Genomic DNA, 25,709 nt, shown 5'->3' on the forward strand with positions numbered 1-25,709 from the left:
AGAGGAGGGGGCCAGAGCCTGGTACTGACCTGGACACCAGTGTCCATACTTTCCTGGGATTCAACCTGGTTTTTACTTGAGTATCTTCCCATAGGCGAACGTTTGTTCCCTCTCATCCAAACCATGCATTCGAACCTGGCTGGAAAGATTACGGGAATGCTTCTAGAGATCGACAACTCTGAGCTGCTGCACATGCTGGAGTCCCCCGAGTCTCTCCGCTCCAAGGTGAGCATGGTGGTCTCAGCTGCGGATGATGACCGGTGGCCTTGCACCCCCACATGTGGCAGAGAGAAGGGGCCGCTGTGGTGTGGGTATTTGAGAAAGCAGCACCAGGAGAAGCCACCACTGGACCTGGGCATCAGGGAGGAGTGGAGGGGCTCTGCTTAGGTGTCACTGACCACCTGGAGATCTCTCACAGGTGGATGAAGCTGTGGCAGTTCTACAGGCTCATCATGCCAAGAAAGAAGCTGCCCAGAAGGTGGGCACTGTTGCTGCTGCTACCTCTTAGGCAAGGAAAAAAACGTACGTTTGACTACCTTTTGTTTTCTATAATAGTTTTGACTTGTGAATATCTTCCTAAAATATTAGGGACAATATGTAGAGCCAGTTAAGTTGGGGATGCTGCCATTGGGTTTTTTGTTTTGTTTTGTTTTTTTAATCATCTGGATGAATTAACCTGAAGAGTACAGGTTATAAATTACAAGGAGCAAACAACAGTTTTCTCAAAAAAGAGCACCTCGTTGGAAGTTCTATATGGCTTATTATCCTTTCCTGATGGTTATAAGCAGATTTTCTTAAGAATCACATTTTGGTTTGGAATAATGATGACTATACAGGTAGTCCTAATCAGATCTCACTGACTCATTTCTATGACCATCTCTCTGGTTTGCGATTGGTGAGGGTCAGCTGTGTATATAGCTGCTGCTTATCTCTGGGAACACAGTAGGCACAGGCCTTGGTGTCAAAATGGAAGAGACAGACACACACCTGACTAATTACAGCATGTGTTCCAGTCATCTTCTGGACTTGGGGGGCCATGGTCCCTGTCTGCAAGGGATGGTGAGTGAAGCTTAACTAGGACCTCCGACAAAGGCTGATAAAGGAGAGAACTAAATGAGCAGAGGCACAGTCAAGGAAAGTGCAGGTGGTAAGGGATAGAGCTGGTATGATGTTTGGGGTTGACTCATAATAGCCATGGCTCCTTGGCTTGTCATTTGGAATTTAAGCAAGAGAACCATATAACTGTACAAGTTTTTAGTACAGGATGGCTCAGAAGGAGGGGGTGTGTAAGAATTTACAGACTATCCTCAAAGCCTGTGGTTCTAAACTAGGTGTGCCCCTTCAGAGGACATTTGCCGACGTCAGGAGACATTTCTGGTTCTCCTAACTGGGAGTGTGTCACTGGCAGCTAGTGGGTATGGGCCAGGGATGCTGCTACACATTCTACACTGCACCGGATAGCCCCAGCAGAATTTAATCCAGGGCCAAAACGTGAGCACTGAGGTTGAGAAACCTTGCTTTGTAATACCTTTTATCAGCCTGAGATTTCAGGGAATCTCAGGTTCTTTTGATTATTTATGTTGGTACCTTTCTTTTCAGGATTCAAAAGCCAAATAACCCCTCATGAAATTCAGCTCAAGGTTTGAAGACTTCCTAGCTTGTCCTATGGACCTCAACACTAAGAACCACAAATTGCAAATTTAATAGGTCATTTTGTATCAAAAGGTCAATTATGAAGCACCTAGAATTTTTCAATTAAAAAAAATATATTCTCTGGGTTCTGCTATGGCTCAGACAGTGTTAACTTTTTTTTTCTTCTCCTGTTGTGGGTTTTGATCTTTCCCCCTTCCCCAGAAATTGGTTTTATTTGATGTATCTAAGTCTTTAAGTTTCACAATAAAGAAAAAACTCCATAAAACTGCCTATCTTGTGTTGTACTCTGATCAGTTTTATTCTACAAATCTCTCACTGTAAGTAATTTTAGGATGTAAATAGGGTCAAGTGAAGTTCTGTATAGCTTATTCTTTCCTGCAGTTATAAGCAGGCTATTTTGGGTTAGCTAGGTGTGCATAACTGTCCCATTTCTTTCTGTTTATGGGAGGACTTTATAATTGCTCCATTTAACTTAAAGGAACAGGCATCTGATCAAAGCTGGCCTTGGATCTGATACAGGGTTTTCTGAAGGACATGAGGTATGCAGAACTTGACCCCTCCCTCCGTGATGTGCTGGAGGGATCCCATTTCTCTTCTACAACAGTCCTGCGTGCAGATCAGCAGGTCCAGTTCCCCAAGTTATGCAACTTGGGGTTTCCCCTGGCAGTGGTAAAGACTTGGTAAGAGGTTTGAGTGGCAACAGCAAACAGTTACTCAAATCCTAAGTGTTTCGTGGTTCCTTTAGTCCTCAAAACAACCATATCTGGCCAAGGCTAACAGTCTACGTGCCCTCCCTGTCCTCCATGAACCCTCCCTTTTTTCTTGAGCGTGGCAGGCTCACCCATGTGATTCCATTCCTTGGAATGTTCCGTTTTGGTCGGCTCTCACTTTTCCTTAAGGTCTGGTCGTGGGTAACGCGGCTATGTATTTGCATTTTCAATTTGCGCCCCCCCAGCCCCCAACTGTGCAACGGCGGAACCTGATTGGTGCAGGCTTCTGCGCTAGAGGGTTAGGGGCGGGGTCCGGGAGTGGACTTCCGGCGGAAGAACCAGTAGGCAAGATGGCTGACGCCACGGCGTGCCTGCGTGGCGGTGACATAGGTCTGAACGTGACACCGGTCTTTCAAACCGAGGTTGTGATTGGCCCGTGGTGGCACGTGACGGCACGCAGCCGCACAAAGCGGCAGGCCCGGGCGTGCTCACGGTCTACGTGGCGCCGGCACGTAGCGGGCAGGGTCCAGTCTCATTGGTTTTACCCCGTCCCCGCCCCCCCAATTGGAATGGTGCGCACGATCTACGTAGCAGGCGGACCCGGTCTCGGGTTTTACCGGCGCGGTTTGAACCGGATCAACGCGGCACGTAGCGGCCAGAGCCCTGTCACTTGTGGGTTTTACCCGCGCTGTTTGGTGCTTGGTACTGGAGATCTGATCTACGTGGCGGCACGTAGCGGCCAGGGCCCGTTGTCCGGGTTTTACCCGCGCAGTTTGAAAGGTGCTCGCCGTCTACGCGGCAGTACGTAGGGGCGGCACGTAGCGGGCAGGGCCCGGTCTCGGGGTTTTACCCGCGTAATTTGAAAGGTGCTCGCGATCTACATGTCGGCACACAGCGGTCAGGGCTCCGTCTCGTGGGGTTTTACCCGCGCAGTTTGGTACTTGGTACTGGCGATTTACTGATTTACGCGGCGGCACGTAGCGGGCAGGGCTCGGTCTCATGGGTTTTACCTGTGCGGTTTGAACCGGATCTACGCGGCACGTAGCGGCCAGAGCCCTGTCACTTGCGGGATTTATCCGCGCAGTTTGGTACTTGGTACTGGCGATCTGATCGCCGCCGCGGCACGTTGGGGCGGCACGTAGCCGTCAGGGTTCGGTCTCATGGGGTTTTACCCGCGCAGTTTGAAAGGTGCTTGCCGTCTATGCGGCAACGCGTAGCGGGCTCGGTCTCATGGGGTTTTGCCCGCGCAGTTTGATACTTGGTTCTGGCGATCTACTGATCGCCGCCGCGGCACGTAGGGGCGGCATGTAGCGGTCAGGGTTCGGTCTCATGGAGTTTTACCCGCACAGTTTGAAAGGTGCTCGGCGGCACATAGTGGGCAGGGCATGGTCTCCGGGTTTTACCCGCACAGTTTGAAAGGTGCTCGGCGGAACATAGTGGGCAGGGCATGGTCTCCGGGTTTTACCCGCACAGTTTGAAAGGTGCTCCGCGGAACATAGTGGGCAGGGCATGGTCTCCGGGTTTTACCCGCGCAGTTTGAAAGGTGCTCGGCGGGACATAGTGGGCAGGGCTCGGTCTTGGGGTTTTACCCACGCAGTTTGAAAGGTGCTTGCCGTCTACGAGGCCGCACATAGCAGGCTCGGGGTCTCATGGGGTTTTACCCGCGCAGTTTGAAAGGTGCTCGCGATCTACTTGGCAGAACGTAGCGGCCAGGGCCTGATGTCATGGGGCTTTATCCTTGCAATTTGCTTTTTTATCTTTTTTTAAAATTTTTTGAATCAATTCCTAAATTTTCTTGAGCTCTCATAAATTTTGTGGGTTTTAAAAAATATATTTTTATTGATTTTTTACAAAGACGAAGGGAGAGGGATAGAAAGTTAGAAACATACATCAACTGCCTCCTGCACACCCGCTACTGGGGATGTGCCCACAACCAAGGTACATGTCCTTGACTGGAATCAAACCCGGGACCCTTCTGTCCGCAAGCCAATGCTCTGTCCACTGAGACAAACCGGTTTTGGCTGCTTGTTTTTGTTTAATGATATAATTTAATATGTGAAATATATATTCAATTATGTATTTGTTATACAAAAGTATATAACAAAATTTATAGGTAATTAATATTGTCTTATATTTTTATATTACCACATTTATGTTTACATCTTATTTTTCAAAAATTTCCTTATTGATTAAGGTATCACATATTTGTCCTCAATCCCCCATTCCAATCCCCCACCCCTCCTTAATCATTCACTCAGCTCCCTATTGTCCTTCACCACTGGTTTGGCTCATGTATGCACACAAGTCCTTTGGTTGATCTCTCCCTTTTATCCCCACCCTCCCTCTGAGGTCCAACAGTTTGATGTAACCCATGGCTCCTTATCTCTGGGTCTGTTCTTGTTCATCAATCTGTGTTGTTCACCATTTCCCCTAGATGAGTGAGATCATGTCCTACTGGAAATATACTTATAGGAATCGAAAATGAGAAGCAATAATGGTTATGCTGAAAGGCAAATGAATCAGTCTATAGCCAGTTTCTTTCTGAGCCACCAGTTCCTTTGAGATCCAATTTCAATGTCAAACAGTTCCTGGATGTGCTGAGACCTGAGCTATGAGACCGAGCCTGCTAAGTGCCAAATGGTAGACTGCAAGCACCTTTCAAACTGCGGGGGTAAAGGTTTGAAGTCATTTTGTGTACCCAAAAGACTGTAGGACTCCTCCTTTTCCAGCCTTTGACTGTCTTGCTAGCACATTGTTGCTGCCGCTGTACCCAGAGCCTGGGGGACATTGGTTGAGAAGGGCTTGCTGCCTTTGCAGGTGGGCCAGCAGAGGCGGTGGAAGTCAAAGCTCTTTATGCGGCATTGATCCCTCTGGAGATATCACAGGTAATTCAGATTCCGCTGGAATATGGAACAGATGAGTCTTATCAATGTCTCTCATGTTTAGATTCCTAATGAGAATCCAGCTCTGCCACTAACTTTGTGTGTTACTTTTCAAACTGTCTGAGCCTTACGTTCTTCATGTGCATTCAGTATAATTTGGTATGTAATGAAGTTAAGGAGGATGTCACTGATCTTGGTGATGGGAAAGGAATGGTCTTTTTCCATCCTCTTCCATGGCAAAGGATCATGAAGCCAAGATGGTGGGATAGCTGTGGGCTGAAATATATAGAGGTTCACAGTGTGTCAGTTTTGAAGAAAGGTTTTCTCCACAGTGGAACCATTTGAGGTCTATGATTTCTGCTTATTTAACATAGAAACTGTATAGTAAGAATCAGTAAGAAGATGGTTTTTGAAAAATCTTGCAAAGTCTGGTTATTGTCTAACACCACCTGCTGGGTAGCTGCAACCTACCACTACTTCTGACCAGATTTCCCTTCTTGGCAACTGTGCTTTCAATATGGTTTTTGTTGTTTTTGTTTTTGTTTTTTCATTTTAGAGCGAGAGGAAGAAGAGGGAAAGAGAAACATCGGTCAGCTATGGGAGCCGATCCCGCAACCTTGGGCATGTGTTCTGTTGGGGAATCAAAGTGGCAACCTGTAGGTGCACAAAAGGATTCCCAACCAGCTGAGCCACACTGGCGAGGGCGCTGGCGGCTGTACTTTAAGAAGCAGAGGGAAGCTCGGCCTCAACAGTGGAGCCTTGGCCTCTGCTCATCCAGGTGAGTTTTCCTTCAGGTGGTACCACAGTTACAGTGTCATGGTTCTAGTTGATCCTTGGTTGTCATTTTTTAAGATAAGAGTCTTAGACCCAGCTCTGCCGCTAACTTTGTGTGCGACTCTCAAACTCTTTGAGCCTTAAGTTCTTCAATTCCTTTACTTTTCTTTTTATTTTTATTTATTTATTTATTTTTTAAATATATTTTATTGATTTTATACAGAGAGAAAGGGAGAGAGATAGAGAGTCAGAAACATCGATGAGAGAGAGTCATCGATCAGCTGCCTCTTGCACACCCCCCACTGGGGATATGCCCGCAACCAAGGCACATGCCCTAGACCGGAATCGAACCCGGGACCCCTCAGTCCCCAAGCCGACGCTCTATCCATTGAGCCAAACCAGTCCCGGCTCTTTTTATTTTTATATGAGCATTTATTTCAATAATACTGGCAGTGTGGGAGAGCAGAAAAATCTCTCAATTCTTTTAAAAAATATCCATATATTTTTAAATATATTTTATTGATTTTTTACAGAGAGGGATAGAGAACTAGAAACAACGATGCGAGAGAAACATGGATCAGCTGCCTCCTGCACACTCCCCACCGGGGATGTGCCCACAACCAACGTACATGGCTTTCACCAGAATCGAACCCAGGACCCCCTCAGTCCGCAGACTGACGCTCTATCCCTAGAGCCAAACCGGTTTTGGCTAAATATACATTTTTTTAAAATTGATTACAGAAGGGAATGGAGGAAGAGATAGAAACATCAATGAGAAGGGCTCAAGCCCACAACCCAGGTATATGCCCTGACTGGGAATTGAATCTTGATCTTCTGATTCATAGGTTTATGCTCAACCACTGACCCACACCAGCTGGGCAAGTTCCTCAATTCATTTTTTTTTTTTAAACATATTTTATTGATTTTTTTTCAGAGAGGAAGGGAGAGAGATAGAGACCCAGAAACATCGATGAGAGAGAGTCATCGATCAGTTGCCTCCTGCACGCCTACCCACAGGGGACGTCCCAGGCACCAAGGTACATGCCCTTGACCGGAATCGTACCCAGACCCTTCAGTCCATAGGTGGACGCTCTATCCACTGAGTCAAACTGGTTTCGGCAAGTTCTTCAATTGTTTTTTTTTTTTTTTTTTTTTAATTAATTTCTTTATTGATTAAGGTATCACATATTTGTCCTCAACCCCCCATTCCAATTCCCCACCCCTCCCCACTCATGCCTCCATCCACCTATTGTCCTTGACCACTGGTTAGGCTCATAAATGTGCACACAAGTCCTTTGGTTGATCTCTCCCTTTTATCCCCACCCTCCCTCTGAGGTCCATCCAACAGTCTGACCCATGGCTCCATATCTCTGGGTCTGTTCTTGTTCATTAGTCTGTGTTCTTCACCATTTCCCCTAGATGAGTGAGATCATGTCCTACTGGAAATATAAGAATCGCAAATGAGACAAGCAATAATGGTTATGCTGAAAGGCAGGTGAATCAGTGTTTAGCGAGTTTCTTTCTGGTATCCCTGCAGGTGAAAGGTGCTCACGACCTGATGGTCCATTGGACCCAGCGCTGCCCAGAGTCCTTTTGCCTTTGACCCTAGACCCAGAACAATGGTGAGATCTGTTACTGGGACTTTGGTCCGTGTCCCAAACTCTCAGCCTAGCTCTTTAGGTGAGGCATTTGCAGAATAGTTAGAGAATGATGGAAACAGCTTCACCACTGGTTGGTGAGCAGGTGATTGGGTGTCTGATTGATTGCTGAGGAGGGTGGGGCTGGGGTTTTCCAGGAATGACCCCTCCATCCGCAGAGATGAGGGCAAACATCCTGGATGTGCTGAGGCCTGAGCTAGGTTTGACAGGTCAGGAGTGAGACTCCCAGGCGCTGGCCTGAATGGAGAACAGAAGAGCAAAAGCCCAGAGGGTGAAGGAGGTCTAGCACTTGGAGGCAGATAGTTTGGACCCAGGAAGTGGAGGAGGAGAGACCGGCGAGGTGGGCAGGGTTCAGGTTATGAAGGCCTTCTATGTCAGCTAAGGAATTTGGGCCTGTCCTGTGGGCAGTGGTGAACGTTAGGGCACCATTAAGCAGGAAAGTGCTGCAATCAGATTTGCACTTTCTTGGCATCATTCTATCACTGTACAGAGGAAGGAGAAACGAGGTGTTGAGCTCATTTAGGAGATGTCAGAGGGGCTAGATGTGGGGCTGAAGATGGGTGCGGAGAAATCATTTTGTGTACACAAAAGACTGTAGGACTCCTCCTTTTCCAGCCTTTGACTGTCTTGCTTGCACATTGTTGCTGCCGCTGTACCCGGAGCCCGGGGGACATTGGTTGAGAAGGGCTTGCTGCCTTTGCAGGTGGGCCAGCAGAGGCGGTGGAAGGCAAAGCTCTTCATGCGGCATTGATCCCTCTGGAGATATCACAGGTAATTCAGATTCCACTGGAATATGGAACAGATGAGTCTTATCAATGTCTCTCATGTTTAGATTCCTAATGAGAATCCAGCTCTGCCACTAACTTTGTGTGTTACTTTTTCTTTTTTAATATATTTTATTGATTTTTTACAGAGAGATAGTGTTAGAAACATCGATGAGAGAGAAACATCGATCAGCTGCCTCCTGCACACCCCGTACTGGGGATGTGCCTGCAACCAAGGTACATGCCCTTGCCCGGAATCGAACCCGGGATCTTTCAGTCCACAGGCTGACGCTCTATCCACTGAGCCAAACCGGTTTCGACTGTGTGTTACTTTCAAACTGTCTGAGCCTTAAGTTCTTCAGGGAAAAGGCTTGAGAAAAACATTAAGTCATGTGCATTCAGTATAATTTGGTATGTAATGAAGTTAAGGAGGATGTCACTGATCTTGGTGATGGGAAAGGAATGGTCTTTTTCCATCCTCTTCCATGGCAAAGGATCATGAAGCCAAGATGGTGGGATAGCTGTGGGCTGAAATGTACAGAGGTTTACAGTGTGTCAGTTTTGAAGAAAGGTTTTCTCCACAGTGGAACCATTTGAGGTCTATGATTTCTGCTTATTTAACATAGAAACTGTATAGTAAGAATCAGTAAGAAGATGGTTTTTGAAAAATCTTGCAAAGTCTGGTTGTCTAACACCACCTGCTGGGTAGCTGCAACCTACCACTACTTCTGACCAGATTTCCCTTCTTGGCAACTGTGCTTTCAATATGGTTTTTGTTGTTTTTGTTTTTGTTTTTTCATTTTAGAGCGAGAGGAAGAAGAGGGAAAGAGAAACATCGGTCAGCTATGGGAGCCGATCCCGCAACCTTGGGCATGTGTTCTGATGGGGAATCAAAGTGGCAACCTGTAGGTGCACAAGAGGATACCCAACCAGCTGAGCCACACTGGCGAGGGCGCTGGCGGCTGTACTTTAAGAAGCAGAGGGAAGCTCGGCCTCAACAGTGGAGCCTTGGCCTCTGCTCATCCAGGTGAGTTTTCCTTCAGGTGGTACCACAGTTACAGTGTCATGGTTCTAGTTGATCCTTGGTTGTCATTTTTTAAGATAAGAGTCTTAGACCCAGCTCTGCCGCTAACTTTGTGTGCGACTCTCAAACTCTTTGAGCCTTAAGTTCTTCAATTCCTTTACTTTTCTTTTTCTTTTTATTTATTTTTTTTTTCTTTTTCTTTTTTTTTTATATATTTTATTGATATTTTATAGAGAGGAGGAAGGGAGAGAGATAGAGAGATAGAAACGTCGATGAGAGAGAAACATCGACCAACTGCCTCTTGCACACCCCCTACCAGGGATGTGCCCGCAACCAATGTACATGCTCTTGACCGGAATCGAACCCGGGACCTTTCAGTCCGCAGACCTACGCTCTACCACTGAGCCAAACCGGTTTCGGCTCTTTTTATTTTTATATGAGCATTTATTCCAATAATACTGGCAGTGTGGGAAAGCAGCAAGTCCTCCATAAAAATCTCTCAATTCTTTTTAAAAATATACATATATTTTTAAAATATATTTTATTGATTTTTTACAGAGAGGAAGGGAAGGGAATAGAGAGCTAGAAAAAAAAACACGATGAAAGAGAAACATGGATCAGCTGCCTCCTGCACACTCCCCACCGGGGATGTGCCCACAACCAACGTACATGGCTTTCACCAGAATCGAACCTGGGACCCCTCAGTCCGCAGACCGACGCTCTATCCCCAGAGCCAAACCGGTTTCCGCTAAATATACTTTTTTAATTTTTTTATTGATTTCAGAAGAGAATGGAGGAAGAGATAGAAACATCAATGAGAGAGGCTCAAGCCCACAACCCAGGCATATGTCCTGACTGGGAATTGAATGTTGATCTTCTGGTTCATAGGGTGATGTTCAAACACTGACCCACACTAGCTGGGTAAGTTCTTCAATTTCTTTTTTAAATTAATTTCTTTATTGATTAAGGTATCACTTATTTGTCTCATCACCGCCATTCCAATCCCTCACCCCTCCCCACTCATGCCCCCAACCCCCTATTGCCCTTGACCACTGGTTAGGCTCATATGTGTGCACACAAGTCCTTTGGTTGATCTCTCCCTTTTATCCCCTCCCTCCCTCTGAGGTCCAACAGTCTGACCCATGGCTCCTTATCTCTGGGTCTGTTCTTGTTCATCAGTCTATGTTGTTCACCATTTCCCCTAGATGAGTGAGATCATGTCCTACTGGAAATAATTGTCCAATTCTTAAATAAAATGGTAAGGCTGGCTTTTGGAGGCCTTTCTACCCCTGCATTCTATAAATTAGTAACTCCTATTGTTCTTGCTCTGCGTCCACTAAAATAGCTTCGCTCCCTTCTTAAGTAGTCACCTAACTCCGTGGTGAGATCAGTGCTCTGTATATTGTTAATACTCAATTGATAGATCAACATTTTTTCCTACTTTCTATGTATTGTAAACAAAGGTTATCAAAATGCTTGGAAGTAACTTTATGGCTTAAATTGTGTAGTGGTAGACTTGGATACTACAAAGCTTAAAATTTTTAGCTATATTGACATAAACAAAATATTTCTGGAAGCATTAACTAAACCAAAAAAAATCTGAAAATTTGATTTTCACTTTTTAAATGATATCAGGATATGCCCTGCCTCCTCCTCTTGCCCACATAATTAACTACCATGTTTTCTTGTCCACATAATTAACTATCTCTGCCATTGTAGAAAACCACCACAGATTTGCTGTTTTGAATTGGAGTTGGCAGAGTTAAGTTTTCCTGTTCACTATTGGCCTAGTTTTACTGTTGTCATTGGTTACAAAAGGTGCCACTCACCGAAACCGGTTTGGCTCAGTGGATAGAGCGTCGGCCTGCAGACTGAAAGGTCCTGGGTTCGATTCCCGTCAAGGGCATGTACCTTGGTTGCGGGCACATCCCCAGTAGGGAGTGTGCAAGAGGCAGCTGATCGATGATTCTCTCACATCGATGTTTCTAACTCTCTATCCCTCTGTCTTCCTCTCTATAAAAAAATCAATAAAATATATTTAAAAAAAAACAAAAAAACAAAACAAAAGGTGCCATTCTCCATTTGGGTTGGTAGAGTAGATTCCTGGGCTGCCATAATAAATTACCACAAACATAATGACTTAAAACAATAGAAATTTATTCTCACTTAAAACAATAGAAATTTATTCTGGAGGCTAGAAATATGCAATCAATGTATTGGCAGAGCCATTCTCTCCTTGATTATTCTAGGAAAAATTTTTTCCTTCCTGGCTTCTGGTGGCTCCTGGCAATCCTTGACACTCTTGGCTTGTAACTACATTACTCCAATCTCTGCCCCAGTCTTCACATGGCTGCCTTCTCTGTATGTGTCTGTCTTCTCTCTTAAAAAAAAATATTTTGAGAGAGGGAGCCCTAATTGGTTTGGCTCAGTGGACAGAGCGTTGACCTTCGGACTGAGGGGTCCCAGGTTTGATTCCATTCAAGGGCATGTACCTTGGTTGCAGGCACATCCCCAGCGGGGGGATTGCCGAAGGCAGCTGATGGATGTTTCTGGCTCTCTATCCCTCTCCCTTTCTGTAAAAAATCAATAAAATATATTTTTAAAAGAGAGAGAGAAACATTGATATGAGAGTGAAATATCAGTCAACTGCGTCTTTATGCCCCCTACCATGGATCAAGCCCGCAACCCAAGCATGTGCTCTGGGCAATGTTTCTGGCACTGGATAATGCCCAACCAACTGAGCCACATCAGCCAGGGCTTTGCCTTGTCTTCCTATAAGGACGCCACTCATTGGCTTTAGGGCCCACCCTAGTCCAGTATGACCTCATCTTACCTTATGCATCTGCAAAGACCCTAATTCCAAACAGGGTCACATTCAGAGGTACATTTGAAATTTGGCTCGTGTTGACAGTTGCCAAGAGGTAGGAGATTCTGGCTAAAAGTTCCCCTCATGTAGTTAGATTGCGGAAGACAGGTCCTGCTGAGCTCTGAGCCTTCTGATCTAGCATTTCTAGTTCCTGTTTTTTGTGTGTATTCTCTGTTTCCATTCTCTGGGAACAGGGCTGTTTACCACCAACTCTTACAAGCAGTTAGTATATGTATTTGGTTAAATATATTATACATACACACACCCAGGCAGTTGGGAAGGGAAATTGTCTTTTCTCCTATGCTTGAATTACTGAATTTATTTAAGTGCTAATTACAAGAAGAGCTGAACTGCAGACCTGAGTTTGGGGAGGGGCTGGTACTGCAGCAGCTTCTGATGGCGGGCTGGAGCCTTAGCTGTTCCTGGTGCTTAGCCACTGCACACAGCACCCTCGGTGCAGCCTGTGTTTCTAGTTTCCATAGTCACAGTTAATGGGAAGCAAAGTTGTTATCATTTAAAAGTGTTCACTATGAACTATTTATAAAATTAATTCTTATTCAGATACCCCCCCATTTAACATTTGAATAAATACCAGACATCTTTGTTGACCAATTTTTCCCTGACTCATCTATATCTACATTGGAGGTCAGGAAACTGAAGATGACGTGCCTGCGCCATCTGCAGCCTGTTGTATGGTCTGTGAGCGAAATGGTTTTTATGTTTTTAAAAGTTTGTGTGTGGATGTGACCCGAGTCCATTGCCGGTGCGCGGCTGGATGGCAGCGGAAGCCGCCATTGTTCCATCCCGAGAGGTCAGCCTGGCGCCCTAGCGCCGCCTAGTGGCCGTCACTGGAAACACTTGCTCCGCCGCCCCCTCCTCCCGGCGGCTTCGGAGCAAGGCTGACAAGGGGGAGCTGGGAGCCCCTCTGCTCCCTCCCTCTCCTCCCGGCAGCCCCCTCAACGGCCCATCCGGGTTCTGGCGCCGCAGCCGCGTCAACTGCGGATCCCGGCTTGGCAGCTGCGTCAGCGGCAGATCCGGCTCTGATCCCGGCTTGGCGGCTGCGCCAGCGGCGATCCGGCTCTGATCCCGGCTTGGCGGCTGCGCCAGCGGCGATCCGGCTCTGATCCCGGCTTGGCGGCTGCGCCAGCGGCGATCCGGCTCCGGCGCCGCAGCTGCTGTCCACGGCCGATCCGGCTCCGATGCGCTGAGGCTGTCTGCTCGGCCCTTTCTCGCTTCCCTGGACTCTCCCTGGGCATCTTGCGCCCTCGGCGGCTTCGCACCCCAGTGTCCTGGCGCGAGGGAGGATGGCTGTAAGGAGCTGGCTGCGCGATCTTGCCGACGAGGTCAGCGAGTGGTTAGTGTGGCTGGATCAAAAGATGGATAAGCTGGGTCTCAAGCCGAACTTTCAAGCGCAGGTGGATTTCCTGCTGGAGCACCAGGGCTGGTATACCCTGCTGTCCTGGCACCTTATCCTGATGGTGGTTATCTTTCTGCTGGTCTATGGCTGGGTGTCGTCGTGCTCCTATGTCTCGGCGGCCGAGCTGCGCGCCCGCAGGATGCGGAAGCTTCGTCGGGAGGAGGCTGCCAGCGCTGGCGCCCGCAGGAGGCGGAGGACCCAACGGGAGTCCACGCCTGCGCCGCCTCAGACGACCGCCTCCAACCTGGCTGTGCCGAAGAGCCCCCGGATGGAAGAGAAGAGGACCGGCAAGAAACAGCCCAACCCCAGAGACTCGCACAGAGAGAGACATCCCCGTGGGAGACCGCTGCCAACCAGCAACGGACCACACGTGGCCCGACCAGCGACCAGGCCCGAAACCCACGTAAGTGCCCCGACTGGATATCGGAGCAGAGACCCTCTGATGCACAGGATGGCACTCCACCGACGGGATGACTCCGAGGACCTAGAAACCTTTTACATTTGGATTAAGCCAAATGGGCAAGCTGCCGAAGTGTCTGACATGAAAGTTTCCCGATTTCCGCGAAGTGAAACGGCAACGCAACCGTTAGGGATAAATAAGAGAAACGAAGGGCCGAGGAAACCAGTGTGTGAGGCCACAGCCATGCACACTTGTTTCTGCGAAGGTGGGAAGAACGGTATGCCCTGGTGGGTGAGACTTGAGGAAGGATCCTTAAGGATTCGTAAACCTCCCAAGATGTAGATTGGTTCTGGTTCATTGGATTCAGCTATCCCTGGGATAGGAAATAGCATCTTAGTTACCACCAAGCAATTCACAACCGCATCATTTCATATTGGCTCCAAGAAGAATAAGGGTGAATCTCATCTTAAATGTTTGTGTTGGCAACTTTAAGTCTGGAAAAGGGGATCCTAAACTTCAGGTTTCTTCAGGATTAAATGAAAACCTCAGTATAAATGAGGAGACTGCAGTGAAAAGGATAAGTCCCAGCCATCTTTGTTGACCAGTTCGCCTTCAGCGTGCAGGCGAAGAGAAGTGGAACTCTGTTCCACCTGCTTCTGCGGGCAAGAGGAGAACTGAGCCCCCTGCTTGGGGACAAGGCACTGGAGATGCCAAAGGGAATGAATGGAGGAGTTGGAGGACCAATGTTTTCTCATTGCTGCGTGTGGATAGGAGAGTGAATCTCTCTAAATAGAATTCTGCTGCTTTTGCATCTCTCACACTTAACTCTGCTGTTTCTGGGTCTACTGATGGTCCAGATGATCCAGAAGATTTTGAAAAAGAGAGAAGAGCTTCTAGTGAATACATCTAAAGCCCATCCAAAATCGGAAAAAGCTTTTTCTTAGAAAACCATAAGCACTAAAGATCCAGTAGAAGCAATGGACAAAAATAACCATCCCATGAAGACTCTCCACCTGCTCTTTCCACCGAGCCATTTGTTATGTGATAAAGTGATTCTGGCAAGAGCTCAAGTGGCACCGATGCTACAAGAGTCAGATAAATCCAAGTCAGATACTAAGTAAAATAGTGTGCCAAGTTTGAAACTAGCTAGGAATCTCCCAAAAAAAAAAGAGAGAAAAGCCAGGCGGGAAACGTGAATTTTCTTTTTCTGAATAGGACATATGTTTGCAGACTCTGTCTTAAAGATTATGCTGTGTATGCAGTAATTTGTGAACATGTATAGAGTTATATAAATTTAAACCAATTTTAAGACAAAACTGAACCATCATAAAAATGGAATCAAAGGAAAGTTAATTTATGAAATTACAAGGTCATCAGAATATACTATAGACAGTCCTTGGGTTATGTTGGACTCATATGTCGCTTTGTGGTTACGTTGCTATCTCCCATTTATTTATTTAAAAAAAAAAAAGTTTCATCATTTTGATGAATGTATATATGTTTTTTTAATTTTATATTTTTTATTATTTATTTACCACAAGTAAAGGTCAGGAATTGTTATCTTAAATTTTTTTTTTTTTTTTTTTTTTTACTGTTTCTCTTCATTACTGCTGTGTATGTGCTCCATGTGAGTGACGTAGGTGCTTATGTAGGTGAGTTCCGACTTACGGCGAAAATCGTGTTATGTTGCCCTGTAGGAACGGATCTCCGACGAAACCCGAGGACCTACTGCACATTGCTGGAAGACACCTGGGAAAGTCTTTTTAATTTAATGAGGACGTTCTTAATTCAAGAACATTATCCTGGTTTTACAACAGATTGTGCCCTATCTCATCTGCTCCTGAGGAATGGAGGAATCTGATGAGAGGGTTGCCTACACTTCTTGGACTTTATGCATGAACTTATGTCATTTGAATCTGCTTTATGCTTAAAGTGTTGTAATGAAATGCATCATCTGCCATATCTTTACATATGTGTTGGTAGCAATTTGTATTAAAGAAATCACAAGTGCAAAAAATAAAATAACAAAATAAAAGGTTGTGTGTGTGTTGGGGGGGACGAGGGAGGCGGGGGTGGGGGGGGTATGCAGCAGAGACTGTATGTGGCCTGCAAAGCTTAAAATATTTAACCCTTTTCAGAAAGTTTGTTGACCTTTAGTCTAGGGCAGTGATTTTCAACTGGTGTGCAGCAGAATTTTAGTAATGGTTTATGTGTGCCATGAGATGAAAAAGGTTGAAAATCACTGCTCTAGGGCAATATACTACAAATAGAGTGTAAACTAATTGCAAGTTAAAATTATGAATCTTGCATAAGAGGCAGGGTTTCATGAAATATCTAGAAGTGGTTATGGAAAACTGCTGTTTAGGGCTCTAGTTTAAAAAATGACGCTCTTTTTAAAAAAATATATTTTTTTTTTACTAGAGGCCTGGTGCACGACATTCGTGCACTTGGGGTGGTCCCTCAGCCTGAGGTGATCAGGACAGCGGAGGGGAGGGGGAGTTTGGAGTGAGCAGGCCAGCAGGGGGGCGGTTGGGGGCGAGCAGGCCGGTGGCAGGGGGGTGTTTGGGGCGAGCAGGCCGGTGGCAGGGGGGGCGGTTGGGGGCGAGCAGGCCGGTGGCAGGGGGGCGGTTGGGGGCGAGCAGGCCGGTGGCAGGGGGGCGGTTGGGGGCGAGCAGGCCCGTGGCAGGGGGGCGGTTGGGGGCGAGCAGGCCCGTGGCAGGGGGGCGGTTGGGGGCGAGCAGGCCGGTGGCAGGGGGGGTGTTTGGGGGCGAGCAGGCCGGTGGTAGGAGGGCAGGTGGGAGCCAGCAGGCCAGCAGGGGGGCAGTTGGGGGTGATAAGGCTGGTGGGGGGGGGCAATTGGGGGCAAGCAGGCCAGTGGTAGGAGGGCAGGTGGGAGCCAGCAGGCCAGCAGGGGGGCAGTTGGGGGTGATAAGGCTGGTGGAGGGGGCAATTGGGGGCGAGCAGGTCGGTGGCAGGAGGGCAGTTGGGGGTGAGCAGGCCGGTGGCAGGGGGGCAGTTGGGGAGCCAGTAGGCTAGTGGGGAGGGCAGGTGGGAGCCAGCAGGCCAGCAGGGGTGGGGGCGATCAGGGGCGCCCTCTCACAGCCCAGGAGCCCTCAGGATGTCCAACTGATGGCTTGGGCCTGCTCCCCAAAGCGAGCCTAAGCCAGCAGTTGGGCATCCTTAGTCCTACTGTGGAGGTGGAAGGCTCCTGCCACCGTCGCTGTGCTCGCCAGCCGTGAGCCCAGCTCAGGGCTTCTGGCAGAGCAGTGCTCCCGCTGTGGGAGTGCACTGACCATCAGGGGGCATCCTATGTTGAACATCTGCCCCCTGGTGGTCAGTATGTGTCATAGCGACTGGTTGTTCTGCTATTTGGTCAATTTGCATATCAGCCTTTTATTATATAGGACTAGTGGCTCAGTGCATGAAATTGCACGATGGGGGTGGGGGTCGTGTGTGTGTGGGGGTGTCCCTCAGCCTGGCCTGCACCCTCTCCAATCTGGGACCCTTCGAAGGATATCCTACTGCTGGTTTATAGGGATAGGGCCTAAACCAGCAGTCAGACATCCCTCTCACAATCTGGGACTGCTGGCTCCTAAACACTTGCCTGCCTGCCTGCCTGATTGCCCCTAGTCACCTGCTCTGCTTGCCCCCAACTTCCCCTGCCGCTGGCCTGCTCACCCCCAAATGCCCCCTGTTGGTCTTCTCACCCCCAACTGCCTGCTGCTCGCTGACCTAATCACTCTCAATCCCCCCACCAGCCTCATCACCCACAACTGCCCTCCCCTCTTGGCCTCTAACACCTCTCCTCAGCCCTGCTACCATGGCTCTGTCCAGAAGAAGGTCTCCCAGTCTAATTAGCATATTACCCTTTTATTAGTATAGATTGCTTTCAGAGAGGAAGCGGGGAGAGAGCTTGAGATGTCAAAGATGAGAGAAAATCATTGATTGGCTGCCTCCTGCACACCCTTCAGTCCGCAGTCTGACGTTCCTATCCAGTGAGCCAAGCCAGCCAGGGCAGAAAGCGAGGCTCTTTGGAACCATTGAAAAGTGACGCTCTTGTGAAGTTAAACCAATTAACAACCAAGGAACAGAATACCTACAGGATTATGACAGGGTGGGTGCTTCAGAAGAAATGAATTCCTATTACTGCTCTAACAAATCTCCACACATGGGTGGTTACACGGTACAGGTGTGTTTTCTTAGTGTAGTTCTAGACATCTGAAGTCCAAAACGGGTCTCACCAAGTTCAAGTCCAGGGATCGGCAGTGCTGTGCTCATTCTGGAGGCTCTAGGGGAGAATCTGTTTCCATCTGTAACCTTAGTTCCTTCTTGTTGTATAATAAGCATATTCTCAGTTTTCAAGGCTAGAATGTGGCCAACGTGTTGAGGGGCATTGTTTTAACAAAACCCTTCAATGTTTGGCCATTTAAAAAATCTTTAGGACCAATCTTTTTTACTTAAGGATGAAATAAGGATGTCATTTCGTGCTGTCATTCAAAAAAAAATTTTTTTTTACCTTATTCATATTTGTTTCTAAAGAAATCACAAGGGCGACCTAAATCTTTTTAAAGAATCTTAATTCATGTTTTTTAATTTTTATGAAAGGGTCCAAAATAAACTTCTTTAAAAATATATTTTTAAGGGTCATTCTTACAGCCATTGATTATAGAGAGCCATTTCTCAATATTCTTCTTTCCAGTTAAGGAATTGAAATACTGCATGAGAAGGATAATGCCAAAACAAGAATCACTGGTTCATCAGCTAGGAAACAGAATACTCCGTTGCTTGGCCCTTTATCAGACACAAAGCAGGGGTAAGCGTCTTGGCTGTCGCGGTGCAGAGCTGACTGACGCAGGGGGCCAGGGAGCGGGTAACTGCTCAGCTTTCCTTGGGGAAGATGCACATTCCTGTGGTCCTGTCTCGTGAGGAGGGTTAGGGTTCTGTCGCAACCAGGGCATGGCGAGCACTCGCTCGTCTTCCTGCTCTTCCTGTCGCCGAGCGGCTCTTCTGACCTAGGGTGTTGTCTTGGCTGCTCCCTGATCTGTTAACTCGCCAAGCCTCATGCTGATCGTGCGAGTCTCCCACCGTCGCAGACGCCAGGCTCGAACAGCCAGCTCGGAATATTTTGGCGTGGGGTGCATTCCGAGTGGGAGTGAAGGGTTTCATTGGGGGCCTGTCCTGATGAGACGAGCAAGAAGTCGATGCCTCTTTTGAAGAGTCTTGTTTCTCTCGGGATCTTTGTCTCCCGCCCAATGCTCTCGGTCTCCTCTGAGCTCACACCAGTCCACCTTCGAGGCGAAGGAGTTGTAACTGGTGAGCGTGCCGTAATCTGCTTCACCGCTTCCCACAGCAGATGTCAGTGCCGACAACTCACACTCCCCCTCCTCCTCTGCTGTGCCCCTGTCTTGGCCCATCTCTGAGGTGCCATCGCCATGAGATTAGGGTGGGGCCGGTGAGGAACTAGCAGTGTTAACTTTCAGTTGAATTGTTCTTGGTTTTGGGCAACTCAGACTCTGCCACATGCTATGGTTGGCACTGGTTAGGTCACCTAAGAAGTGTTCCCCGAGTCCACTGCGAGTCATCGAGGCGCTTGCCAGGCTGGCATGTGACATGGCGAGCGCTCCCCAAAACGCTGGCCCTGCAGGGTGGTGGAGAACGAGCTGAGCTGCAGTACAGCTTGGCAGCCTTCTTAAGGAGGTGTGGTTCTTTCAGCACCTTCTCTGGGATCGCCAGGAACCGCTGGCTTCAGCCGCTACTGCCCCTTCGTCCGGAGCTTCTGCTGATCTCCAGCAGTTTGACCTGATGCATTGCCACAGCCAACTGATTTTATCTTTTATGTCTTCCTGGATCTCTCCTCTCCTGTTTTTCCTGCTACATTTTCTTGCCTTCTCCTCTGTCATCTCTCTTGTGAGCAGTGACAGCAGCCCCAGGCTGTGTCCTGTCCTGAGCAGCAGGGAGAGCTGCCTGAGCACAGATCTGGTGATGTCACTCAGCCAGGGGCCCCTCACCTACAGGAGTGAGTCTGGGATAGGAGGTCCATGAAACAAGAGTTTGTAGTTACCTATAAATCTCATGTTTTTGCATAAGCAGTTCTGTTGCCTAAAATGCCCTTTCCAATTTATTTGATTTGGTTAACTCCTGCTCCCCGTCAGAACTGAGCTCAGCTGCTGCCTTCTCCAGGAAATTTTCTGAGTCCTCCAGTTGAGTTAGATAGTGTCCCTTCTGGGCTTCCGTAGAACCCTCTCTCCAAGCATTTACTGCTTTGCTTTTTTTTTTTTTTTTTTTTGCATCACTTATTTAACAAACATTTAATTGTTGCTTACTCTATGTTCTAACTGCTTTACAAATATTTAATCCTATTGACAATCCTTTGAGATAAATACTATTATTATCCCCAATTCTGGGTGACAAAACGGGACCAGTGAGGTCAAATAACTTGTTGCACATTACACAGCCTTGTGAGTGGTGGATCTGAGATTTGAAGAAAGGCCGTGTTGGCGTAGGAAGTGTCCCTCTCTCAGTTGTGGACATCTCTTCCCCAGTTCTTCCAGGGCAGAGCTATATCTTGACCCCAGGGCTTGGCCTGATAATTCAATACCCTTATGTCTTGTTGAATTTTTTCTTTTTCAATATATTTTTGCCGATTTCAGAAAGGAAGAAAGAGATAGAAACATTAGTGATGAGAGAGAATCAATCACTATCTGCCTCCTGCACACACACACACACACACACACACACCCCACTGGAGATCAAGCCTGCAATCCAGGCATGGGCCCTAATCGGGAATCAAACCATCACCTCATGGTTCATGGGCTGATGCTCAACCACTGAGCGACACTGGCCGGGCTCAGTGCCTATGTGTTGACCTAGCTACACTACAAGGCAGTTCAAAGACAGGAGAGTTTTCTATGTCTCACAAATGGAGAGTTTGTAATGAATGTTTCATTTATCTAGCCTGGTCTACTTGGAGCATAAAGCAGGGCCCTACTCCTCCATGTCTGTGAGCACGGAGGTACAGGAGGACGGCTGCCCTCCTTGGTCCCAGTGCAGCCAACCTGAATATGTAGGGTTAGGCGAGAGGGAGAAGGTGAGAGCCGCTCTGACTGGAGTAAGGCGGGTGGGCTTGAGCTGGGGTCTGAAGTGTTGGGAGTTGTGCTGGGCAGCACAGTGTTACAGTGACTGCAGGGAGGGTGAAGCAGCCTACGTCCCTGCGGGCAGGTCGAGTGTGAGGAGTGCGTACCTGCAGGGTGGGCTGTGGTTCTGCTACAGCCCTCCCGTTGCTGATCCAGCTCAGTGCTATGGCCATGGTCCCTGCCTCCTGCAGCCCCCGGGGCCCAGGCCGCCCCTGTCGGCACCCCACTCCAGCCTGCTCCCTGCATTTGGGTTCCGGGTGTATTTGCAGAAGACTATCACTGCCCTGCTCAGGGAGTTCTCTCTAACCCAGTGATTTCTCCTTCACCCAGGGAGAGCCCACTGCCAAAAAGGCCCGGTCAAACCCTCAGGTGTACATGGACATCAAGACTGGGAACAAGCCGGCCGGCCGCATCCAGATCCTCCTGCGCTCAGACGTCGTTCCCATGACAACGGTTGAGCAGGCTCCAGTCGAAGCTGTGGCTGAGCCAGCCGAGGAGGAAGCTGCCTGGAATCTGCACCCTGGGCACGATTCCTACCCGAGTCCAAGTGAGTCATCCTAGGTCCCAGCAGCTGGAAACAAATGAGGCAGGGCAGGCATTTTGAAGCTCTATAAAGGCTTAGGACCATTAGAAAGAATAAGCAGTTAAAAGTGATAACATGCTTCCATTGCCATCTGGTTTAGTTTTATAGTGTGTTTTTAAAAATTGTGTGTGTGTGTGTGTGTGTGTGTGTGTGTATATATATATATATATATATATATATAATTATGTATATATAAAATTATATATACATATACATGGACATCAAGACTGGGAACAAGCCAGCCGGCCGCATCCAGATCCTCCTGCGCACAGATGTCGTTTCCATGACAACGGTTGAGCAGGCTCCAGTCCTTTTTCCCGTTCGTTAATTTGCTTTTTGCCCCTATACTTTATCATTTTATTATATACACATGTTTACTCCTCTCCCCTGTATCAGTTAAGAGGAAGTTGAAGACAAGTCCTTTGACTCCTAAATAATTTAGTAGGTATTTCCTGAGAACAGAATATTCCCTTGCTAGTCACAGTAAACTATCAAAATCAGGAAATAGAATATCAATTCAACCCTATTAACTAATCTTCAGCCCATATTCAAACTTCATCGCTTATTCCAATATTTTCCTTGATAGTAATGTTATCAATTTTTCTTCCCAACAAGGATTTGCACATTACACCCAGTGGTAGAGTCTTGTAGTCTCCGTTTTCATTGTCTTTTGTGATGGTGCCATCCTTGAAGAGCTAGGCCATTCTTTAAGGTTGCTTCTCAGTTTGCCGGCTGGTCCTGCCTCCGGGGCAGAGATGGATGATGTGTGTTGGCAGGAATGCCTCAGGAGCAGCTGATTCCTTGTTAGTGCATCTTATAGGGAAGTACACGGCGTCAGCTCCAATATTTGTGACGTTAGCGTTGATCAGTAGGTTAGAGAGATTTCTGCTAGGTTTTTCCAGTGAAAGTTATTATTTTTAAAGTTATAAATTAAAAGCTAATAAACATCCCCGCTCTATCTGCAGCCATTTCCCAGAGGTAACTACTAGTCACAGTTGTGAGTCAGATTTTCTAAATATTCATAATGATCCTTTTTACCCATAATCCTTTTGTTTCAGTCTAGCCTTTTCAAAAAATAAGTTTATTACAGTCATAATTGCACATAGTTTAAATAAAATAACTCTAGGAGTTTAATTAAAAACATGACAGTCGCCGGGACCGGTTTGGCTCAGTGGATAGAGCGTCGGCCTGGGGACTGAAAGGTCCCGGGTTCGATTCCGGTCAAGGGCATGTACCTTGGTTGCAGGCACATCCCCAGTAGGGGGTGTGCAAGAGGCAGCTGATCCATGATTCTCTCTCATAGATGTTTCTAACTCTCTATCCCTCTCTCTTCCTCTCTGTTAAAAATCAATAAAATATATTTAAAAAAAAAATAAAAACATGACAGTCTTCTGCTTTCTCCGGGCATTGGCTCACTTCCCACTAATGCCAGTTGTTCCCCCTCCCCACCCACTACGGACCAAAAACATACCTTGCAGTTTCCAAGTAGCCTACAGGGGGCGGTGTTTTCCTATTTGGACCCCCTGTCCTAGACAGTCCCATCCCATCCCTGGGGCTTTCCATTTCTCTATGTTATTCCCATATCTCAGACCAGGCGGATCACGCCCCACAGTTCTTGCTCTTCTCTCCAAACTCTTCCTCTGCTCTTCCTGTTTCAGTCAGTGCCACTACCGTGCACCCGGCCGGTGAGTCAGAAACTCAGGACTCGTCCTTGACCCTCTTCCCCTTCACTGTGCGTCAGCGTCTTCCGTCCCGCCTGGCCCAGCCGCCCTCCACCCTCCTCCGCCACCGAGGTCTGGGAGCCGGCCTCCAGGCTGCTCCTGCCTCTGGGAGTCTGATATTGAGCGGCAGTCAGGTGGCCCTCCCAAACACAACCCCAGTCACATCATCCTGCTGACAGCCCTCCTGGGCCGCATCGCCCCAAGGATCCATCCAGCAGGGCCCACAGACCCTGACCTGACGCCTCCGGGCTCCCCTCCCTGCCTCCCCTCCCCGCCTCCCTGCTCCCTTCCCCGCCTCCCCCCTCCCCTCCCCCCCTTCCCGCCTCCCCCCTCCCCTCCCCGCCTCCCCCTCCCTCCCCTCCCCGCCTCCCTGCCTCCCCTCCCTGCCTCCCCTCCCTACCTCCCCCCTCCCCTCCCCGCCTCCCCCCTCCCCTCCCCGCCTCCCTGCTCCCCTCCCCACCTCCCGCTCCCCTCCCCGCCTCCCCCCTCCCCGGCTCCCCCCTTCCCCCCCCAGCTCCCCTTCCTGCCCCCCTGCCTCCCTGCTCCCCTCCCTGCCTCCCCTCCCTGCCTCCCCCATCCCCTCTCTGCCCCCCCGGCTCCCCTCCCTGCCTCCCCCCTTCCCCCGGCTCCCCTCCCTGCCCCCCCCCCCCCGCCTCCCTGCTCCCCTCCCTGCCTCCCGGCTCCCCTCCCTGCCTCCCGGCTCCCCTCCCTGCCTCCCCTCCCTGCCTCCCCAGCTCCCCTCCCTGCCCCCCCCCCCCCCGCCTCCTCGATCCCCTCCCTGCCTCCCGGCTCCCCTCCCTGCCCCCCGGCTCCCCTCACTGCCTTTCCGGCTCCCCTCGCTGCCCTGAGACTCCCCCTCTCCACGGGTGCCCCTTGCTTCCGTCAGTTGGCACACGTGTCCCCTGGTCCCTGACCCGCTTCTGTGTGGACTTTCCTACCACCTGGACCTGTGGAGTCGGCTGCACTTTACATCACACACTTAGGCCTGAAATTATACATTCATTTTTCTTATTTGTTTGCTGTCTCCTTCTGAGAATGGCAGCCTCATTGGGTAGGATGCGGCCTTTCGTTTTCACCAGTGATGTGTCCGGAAAGCAGCTGACACACAGAAAGTACGTGAATATTTAAAGCCTTCGCAGGCTGGTCTGTTAGGTGTCCGGCCCCCTGCCCTGCTCTGCACTGAGATGGCGGGGGACTGCATGCTCCGTCCACAGGGGCCGTGCAGAGGCCCAGCGGGAAGCGGCTTTCTCGCCACCAGCGCCAGCTGCAGCGCCTCGTGCCGCCCGCCCTCAGCCCCGGCCTGGGCCTTGGGCACTCAGAGGGCCCCCCCAGGCTCCGTGGCAGCACAGCACACGGCCCCGGCGGTGGCTGCCTCTGCGGCCGGTGCTGCACACGTGTCCGTGCCCGCCTCCTCCGGCATGGCTGTCGGCACAGCTCTCTCCGTGACCTTCCCACGAGGCTGAGCTCCCCGGAGCGGGGGCCTGGCTGCAGAGCAGACAGGAAGTGCTTGTTGAGTGAGTGGAAGGTGAAACCGTCTAACGTGGCCGAAGCCCTGCTCCCCGCGGAGGGGAAGACAGACATCGCAGGGTCCGTCCGTCCCGGCGCCGGCCGGGCTGCGGAGCCGGTGGAGGGACTGACTGCCCGTTCCCCCCAGGCCTGCTGTCCATGGCCAACTCCGGCCCAAACACCAACGGCTCCCAGTTCTTCCTGACGTGTGACAAGACGGACTGGCTGGACGGCAAGCACGTGGTGTTCGGGGAGGTCACGGACGGCCTGGACGTCCTGCGGCAGATGGAGGTGGGTGCTGCCGGCCTCGGTGCTCGGCCGGGGGCCTCGGTGCGCGGCCGGGGGCCTGGAGGGGGCGCTGCTCCAGGAGGAGGCGGCTCTGTCAGCCTGGGGCTGGGGGGAGGGGTGTCCCTGAGCCCCTTTAATCTTCACCCTCCCCCCTTCTCTTCTCTTCCCCCCCAAAGGCACAGGGCAGCAAGGACGGGAAGCCGAAGGAGAAGGTGATCATCTCCGACTGTGGGGAGTATGTGTGAGAAGCGCTGTCTGCACAGCACTGCCGCCCGGATCCGCGGCCCCGGGCCCAGCACTCGTTAGACGGGTGTTTGTGTGTGTGTGTGT

General features: G+C 49.3%; 2 protein-coding genes across 7 annotated transcripts in view; both read left to right on the forward strand.

The window, feature by feature from the left end:
* Positions 1–6,024, forward strand: part of PABPC4 (poly(A) binding protein cytoplasmic 4) — a 20,139-nt gene extending 14,115 nt beyond the window's left edge. For 4 of the 6 annotated variants that reach the window (XM_036443788.2, XM_036443793.2, XM_036443792.2 and 1 more), the window contains 3 exons: positions 95–225; positions 419–522; positions 1,600–1,923. In XM_036443788.2, coding sequence (XP_036299681.1) covers positions 95–225; positions 419–508 — 221 coding nt within the window. In that variant the 3' untranslated portion in view covers positions 509–522; positions 1,600–1,923. Of the gene's footprint in view, positions 1–94; positions 226–418; positions 527–1,599; positions 1,924–5,801 lie in introns of those variants that run through there. The other 2 variants (XM_036443790.2, XM_045584823.1) reach the window with 2 other exon arrangements.
* Positions 5,975–25,709, forward strand: LOC123652732 (peptidyl-prolyl cis-trans isomerase E-like). The gene is made up of 4 exons (XM_045584824.1): positions 5,975–6,023; positions 21,612–21,828; positions 25,240–25,382; positions 25,556–25,709. Exons 2-4 carry the CDS (start codon positions 21,657–21,659, stop codon positions 25,622–25,624), a joined length of 384 nt encoding a protein of 127 aa, XP_045440780.1. The 5' UTR covers positions 5,975–6,023; positions 21,612–21,656; the 3' UTR covers positions 25,625–25,709.

Source organism: Pipistrellus kuhlii, unplaced genomic scaffold, assembly GCF_014108245.1.
Source record: "Pipistrellus kuhlii isolate mPipKuh1 unplaced genomic scaffold, mPipKuh1.p scaffold_m20_p_2, whole genome shotgun sequence".
Taxonomy (NCBI): Eukaryota; Metazoa; Chordata; class Mammalia; order Chiroptera; family Vespertilionidae; genus Pipistrellus; species Pipistrellus kuhlii.